Source organism: Lycium ferocissimum, chromosome 7 (assembly GCF_029784015.1).
Source record: "Lycium ferocissimum isolate CSIRO_LF1 chromosome 7, AGI_CSIRO_Lferr_CH_V1, whole genome shotgun sequence".
In the NCBI taxonomy this organism is placed as follows: Eukaryota; Viridiplantae; Streptophyta; class Magnoliopsida; order Solanales; family Solanaceae; genus Lycium; species Lycium ferocissimum.
Genome location: NC_081348.1, coordinates 6,364,367 through 6,371,401, shown reverse-complemented (window position 1 = coordinate 6,371,401; position 7,035 = coordinate 6,364,367). Strand labels below are relative to the sequence as shown.

The 7,035-nt window shown below is 32.1% G+C and overlaps 1 protein-coding gene across 1 annotated transcript in view; it reads left to right on the top strand.

Moving 5' to 3' along the window:
* Window positions 1-5,557: 5,557 nt before the first annotated feature.
* Window positions 5,558-7,035, top strand: part of LOC132061882 (glutamine--fructose-6-phosphate aminotransferase [isomerizing] 1) — a 6,653-nt gene continuing 5,175 nt past the window's right edge. Inside the window, exons 1-4 of the mRNA XM_059454565.1 lie at window positions 5,558-5,856; window positions 6,097-6,188; window positions 6,373-6,462; window positions 6,557-6,609. Of these exons, the coding sequence (XP_059310548.1) occupies window positions 5,649-5,856; window positions 6,097-6,188; window positions 6,373-6,462; window positions 6,557-6,609 (443 nt within the window). The 5' untranslated portion in view covers window positions 5,558-5,648. The remainder of the gene's footprint in view (window positions 5,857-6,096; window positions 6,189-6,372; window positions 6,463-6,556; window positions 6,610-7,035) is intronic.

Sequence of the window (7,035 nt, the reverse complement as noted above, 5' to 3'; positions counted from 1 at the left end):
TACCTAGCAAGGTTTGGGACATTCCGTGTCAGCTTTGCGGAAAGTCACATATATTCAAGCTACCTTTCCAAAGGAAACATAGAAAGTCTAATTCAATTCTATTGAATGAATAGTGGTTAAATTCAAACTTAGGTTTCTGAGATGGAGCAGTCCCCGAGGCTCGTATCCAAACCTATTATGTTCAGGACATGCCAAAGTTACAAAAGTAAAGCCTTACATACCTTTTCCGCCTTTTTCCGCCATACTCCAAACTCGAGCTCTAAATTCACTCGTAATCTACAATTTGGTCACATTTACCAAACAAGAATTAGCATTATGGTTGAGTTTGTGAACACTTCTATCTACCGAAATTTCTACAAAGACTTCCCCCCAAATCCATCAACCCTAGAATTTAACTCGGCCAATTATTCAACAACAACCAAACCAACAAACATCCAAATAAGATTTAAGAATATTCCGAACAATCCACAAAGTATTCAAGACAATTCGAACAATATGCCAAAACCCGAAACCTTCCAACATGCTAATTAGAATTAATGCATCACTCCTCGACATACAACACACATGCACGGCCAACATCAACATTCATGGCTCAACTTCAACATCCATATTTTCATTTTTAATTCATTTCAACACTCCACAACACATACAAACCATCCATAACATATGAAAATGAAGATTGAATCTTACCTTTCCCTCCAACTTCCTTCTGCTCAGATTCTACTTGCAAGAACTATGGTTTTCTTGTTCCAACAACTACTCCACGTCGACGAGGACCTTCCATTTAATAGAAAGGCTAGAAGAAATTATTTTTCTGGCAAAACTTGAGGGACATGTTCAGCCCTCTTGGCCGAATGGTCTCTCTCTTCTTCATCTTTCTTGATTTTTTCAAGAAAACGGGAAGATTAATTGGTCTTGGTTTTTTTTCATGACATATATATATATATATATATATATATATAACCATGTGCACATGACTTAGTCATGTGCACTCTTTGACGTTTTTCCTTCTTTTTCTTTCTCTTTTTTCTCTTAATTTTCTAGAAATTTCCTTATGTGAAAATGACAAAGATGATTCAATTTATCATCTTTTGCTCCCATAAGTAATAACCACATGTGGCCCTATGGCCCACTTCACCTTGGCCTTTAATTTCATGAACTTTTTAACTTTCCAAAATTCATTTTTAACCCCAAATTTTCTTTAACATTTCCATTCAATAAAATCACAAACGACTTCGTACCTTAAAACAAAGTTCTAAAATAGCCCCGTCGTTAACTTTCCGCCACTCGCCGGAATATCTCAACGTACAAAATGCGAGGTATAACATAAAGGAATTGGTTTCAGATGCTAATAGTATTACGATCATAATAAAGTTTGTTCAAGTCAACCTAAGTTGCTTGGACTCTTCAAAATTGTTGTCGTACCCGTGTCGGATCCTCTAAAAATGCACTATTTTTTACGAATCCGACACGCACCCATCGACATTTTTGAAGAGTCTGAGCAACATAGAAGTCAACTACGTACGTAATAGATATAGTGACTCGAGTCTAGAGTAGAGATTAGATTGGAATGGTGGAGTTACTTGGGGAAACACATAATTTGCAGCATGCTGGTGCGCAGATTGGTTCTCTATTTATAAAATGAAGAAAATCTTTCAGTGCCATAATACTTATAGTTCACTCACAAAAATAATTGAAACCTTAATGGTCTTCCCTTAACCCAAACCAAAATTATCAAACAAACAAATCGTAACCACGATACTGTTATCGAGCTAATACTCACGAGTCACTAATATCTCTTTTCCATAAAATCAACTTATCACCTCTTCTACAATTATTATTAGAGAGAAAAGAGCTCAATAGTGATGATCTCAATTTTAGCTTTAGGTTATCTCCGACCCACCTCCATTTTTACCTCCAAACTCCATTTTTGGAGTCAAAAGTAGAGGAATTTTGCTCCAACCCAGCTGCAAATTTGCCTCCATTTTGGAGGGTGAACAGTGTCACTCCAAATTTGGAGCGACACTATTCATCCACTGCATCACTATTCCCTATTATTTTATTACTTAACCCTTTTAATTTATCATATTATATATACCTAATTATGTTTATGTAATATCTTTATAATATTAATTTTACATCTTAATTTTGGCGTATAATTTTGATAAATTAATTTTCGTGCATATATTATTTTACCATAATGTAATATGTATTGAATTATCTTGTATCTCAATGATTTCACTTTTACTTGAATTATCCGTTAATATGTATAGTCTATAACATTTGCTTACAAATTATATTATTTAAAAAGTTATCGTATAAAATAATTTTATTTTAAATGGTTATATAAGAAAGAAATACGAATTATATGGGATGAATATGTAAAAAAGAAAAAAAGATAGGATTTTTTTATTGAAAATAAGAAAATAAAATTTAAATAAAAGATAATAATATAATATAGAAGAAAGAGAAGAATATAAAAAGAAATATTATTTTTTAGAGTAATGGTTGGAGTTAGTTTACTCCATTTTGGAGTTACTCCATTTTGAAGTAAAGATTTGGAGTGAAGAGTTGGAGATGGCCTTAGAAGCGATTTACCGACAAGAAAGATAATCCTTTTCCTACCGCTAGCTAGTGGTAGACTTAGAGCTATGTATGATGAATCCCCTTTGCTGCTCCCTTCCACAATTTCATTCATTTCAATTTGTTTGTCGCAGTTCAACATGACACAAAATTTAATAAAAAAATATTTTTTTTGAAATTTATGATTTTAAATATGACTTAATATTTGTGTAGTTATAACACCTTTAACACTTATTACTTTAACAGAAAGGCTCATAAATATCCCTAATCTATGTAAAAAATAGGGGTGTACATGGACCTGGTTGGTTCGAGTCTTTCAAATGCCAAACCAAATCAATTGTGTCACGTTTTTAAACCTATAAACCAGATTAAACCAACAAAAGTCGGGTTTTTCAAATACCAAACCAAACCAATTGTGTCGGGTTCTTAAATCTACAAACTAGACCAAACCAACAAAAGTCGAATTTTTCAACCTCGGGTTTTCTCGAGGTTTTTTCAAAAAAGTGTTCATATAAAACATATAATTTTTTCTTTAAATTTAGTCCTAATAAGATACAACTATATAATTGAGGTGTTTCTTAAGAAAATAACACAAAAAGTGAAATGAGTGATGACATTGTAATTAAATATTCAACAAAAAAGATAATGAAATCACATAAAATAAATAGTGCTGATTAATAAGCATAATGAAAATGATCATAATCTAAAACTAATAAATCATGGTAAAATAAATACGGCTAATAAGTATTAATTACATGACAAAGAAAGAAAAAAATTGAGTTATATATTTTTACCAACATTATTGTCATTCCTAGTGTTAGAATTGAATTTCTTTTGTTAGCATTAGTATTGATTTGATTTTGATTTGGATTTTGTCTTAGTTACTAATATCTCTTGGCTATAAAACTTATTGGACCATCATCCAAAATTCTAAGTCAAGCTTGAAATATTATGTTCAAAGATAAAAACTATGATTAAATTTAAGAAATATTTATAAATTACGTTACAAATTCGTATTTTTATGTACAAAGTATTACTTTCTCCGTCCCAATTTATGTGATATAGTTTGTCTTAACACGGAGTTTAAGAAAGAAAGGAAAACTTTTAAAACTTGTGGTCTAAAATAACCTACAGATATTTGTGTGACTGTAAATCAGTTCATTAAGGGTAAATAAGGAAGTTTTAAGCTAAATTATTTCTAAATATAGAAATGTATCATTCTTTTTGGGACTGATTAAAAAGGAAAGTGTATCACAGAAATTGGGACAGAGGGAGTACTAAAAGTTGTATATAAGTAATGTCAGGTTGGTTTGTTTCGATTTGATTTTTTTTAGTTAAAACTAAACCAAACCAATTATAGACCCTTTTTTTTCCTAATATCAAACCAAGTCAAACAAAATCACTAATCGAGTTTTTTTTTCCGATTTGACTTGGATTATCGGTTTGATGCGATTTGTCGAATTTCTTTGTACACCCCTAATAAAAAGGCTCATAAATACCATCCTTCCACTTTTGATAAAAATACCCCTAAAGTTTATTTTTGGGCTCAAACATACCCCTCAAACTAACAGGTTAAATTTGACTCTTTTTAAAAGGCACGTGGCTTTTTGTAATTGATTCCACATTTTAAATTAATTAAATCACACCCAATTTTACAATCTTTTCTTCCTCAATAGAAATTACTAGGCTTTTGCGTTCAAGGTTAATTTCTCATTAGAAAGCAGAAATGTTCATAAATAAATATTGTGATACATGTTGAAAGGTCCCTGTTTCATAAACAACTGCTGTAATTTAATCCGAAACTATGTCAAATCTTAACCAAACTGTTTTAAATTTCAAATATGAGCTCCCCTTCACGTTCCGGTTCATTTGAGATTGAGATATCCCCCATGTGAAATAGAGGTCCACTGCATTAATCCAAAATTTGAACAATCATCTTCTTCAACCTTGAGAGTTGTTATAAATCGTTCCAAATTCATGTCAAATCTCAACAAAATAGCAAATTTCAGATATAAATTATCCTCGATGTTCTGATTTTTTTTGAGGTATCACACAATCAAAACGAAGCTCGTTTGTGGTAACCCACATTTTTGAATTAGAGCTTCGAAGCTTTGTTAATGGCCGTCAATGGTTTCCATCTCCTTCTTCATGTTTTTCAAAGAACCAGAATGCATATATACGTCAAGTTCGACAATTGCACACATAGAAGAAGAAGGAATGAGATGGGAGTGATTTCTGAGAAGAAGAACATGAAAGAAGAAAAGAGAAAGATTTTTTTTTTTGAAAAGTTTAAAACTTAACCCTGAAGCTTTTAAAAATACAAAGAGACACCCATGCGTTTGCTAATCCCATCATTAGTAATTTTTGGAGCAAAATAAATGGAAAAGAAAATAAAGGCTCTGTCACTTAGAAAAAACTTTTGGGCCCTACCACCTTATTCTTCAGTGAAACAAAGGCCACAGATCCTCGTAATGTTCTTTACTGGGAGCTGAGACTATAGTGCCGAGAAAAATCCTTTCCCTATTTTCTACTCCCTCTGTCTCAAAATATTTTTCGCATTTTTCATTTATACGCCTGTTAAGAAAGCATTTCTAAGGTAGCATTTTGACAAATATTGTGAGACGGAGGGAGTAGTAGTATTAATATAGTAATTTCCTTTTGACCAAAAAAGTCATTAAAGCCATTTAAAGCAATTTAATGACAATCAAATTGTTAATGATATCTTTACAATGTTGTTAAGTAGCAATAACCAAAAAAATCAACAGTGGTTACAACTCAAAAATCACAAGTCACAACTAAAGCATTGTTGTCTTGAAATGACGTGTCAAAATTTCATTAGTTGGAATGGTCTGTTGAAATCCCAATCAACATTGAAAAGTCAATAGTCAAATCTCGTCACCTTCCTCCTCTTCCTCATGTGCCTTCCTATATTATTACTACTACTTGACAACACTAGTATATAACTGTCTCTCTATTTTTTTTCAAATCAAACCATCCTTTCTTGATTGCATCAAATTTTTCTTGAAAAAAGAGTACTAAGGTTCCAAAAAAAAAAAAAAAAAAGAATGTGTGGAATATTTGCATACTTGAATTATAATGTGACAAGAGAGAGACGTTACATTCTTGAAGTTCTATTTAATGGTTTGAGACGTTTAGAGTATAGAGGGTATGATTCTGCTGGAATTTCAATTGATTCTTCAAATCTCAATTCTGAATCTCTTGTATTTCGTCAAGAAGGCAATATTGAATCTCTTGTCAAATCTGTATATCAAGGTAACCATTATTCTATTTTATTTTTATTTTTATGGGTGATTAATGGTTCTTTTTTTAGACACCCTGATTTGGTTTCATGCATTGATCTGGGTGCTCTTAATTCTTTATATCTTAAAAGAATTTTATGTTTGTGGAATTGTTGACAGTTATATTGAGATTTTTATGATAGTTTATTAGCGAAAGGTATTGACTTTATGGGGTTAAGTTTGTTTCTGTTAATAATTGTGGAATTGTTGACAGTTATATTGAAATTTTATGATAGTTTATTAGCGAAAGGTATTGACTTTATGGGGTTAAGTTTGTTTCTGTTAATAATTCTTGCTCTGATCTGGGTAATTTTTTGTTATCTGTATTACTGTATGTGCTGGATGAGAAGAAAAGGTGACACAAAATTAGTGGAAAGAGTTTAATTTGCTAGACAAGTTGTAATTGTTTAACAAATTTGTTATTAGAAAAGTAATAGTGATACCTCTGACTTATGATCATTTTGATAATGATCCCGTTTATTTGTTATAGTTTCATGCATCAATGCTGATGCTTTTTTGTTTTATTAATTTCTTTCTATTTTCTATTCATGTGTTGGAGGAGTGTGGGATGAGAAGGACGGTAAAGCAGGAATGTTAAATTACTCTACTTAGGGAAAGGGTTTAACTTGATGGATTTAATTATGTTAAATTGTTCTAATTCAATTTGTTGACAGCACGCCTCTAATTGGTACTTCAACGAATTATGGTCAGTTGGGAAACCAACTCAGTAAGCGGATGCATTCTTCTGCTAAATATGTGATTGTAATGTGCTATAAGGTATATAAAGTGAGAAGTACTGTTGCTGACAGATGGTGAACTAGTTCGATTAATGGTAGCATTTGTCACGAGACTGTGGTAGCACAGAACACGATTTCAAAAGCTCCAGCGCACAGTGTGTGGTAGCACACGTCCCGTTTTCAAAACATGCTGCTGATTAAAGCCTGGTATTTAAGTCGCAGAAGGGTAGAGGGGTGGATCAAGACTCCCCCAAGTTTCTAACCTGTGCACGACAAACCGGCTAAACACATATGTGATTTCTCGGTTATCCAAAATAAAGGAGGAAAGAAAAAAAGACGATTTATTTATAGAAGAAGATTATTCGGTGGGTTTTCAAATTTCTTTTGTGCCTTTTGCTTTACTGACATGCCTTTTC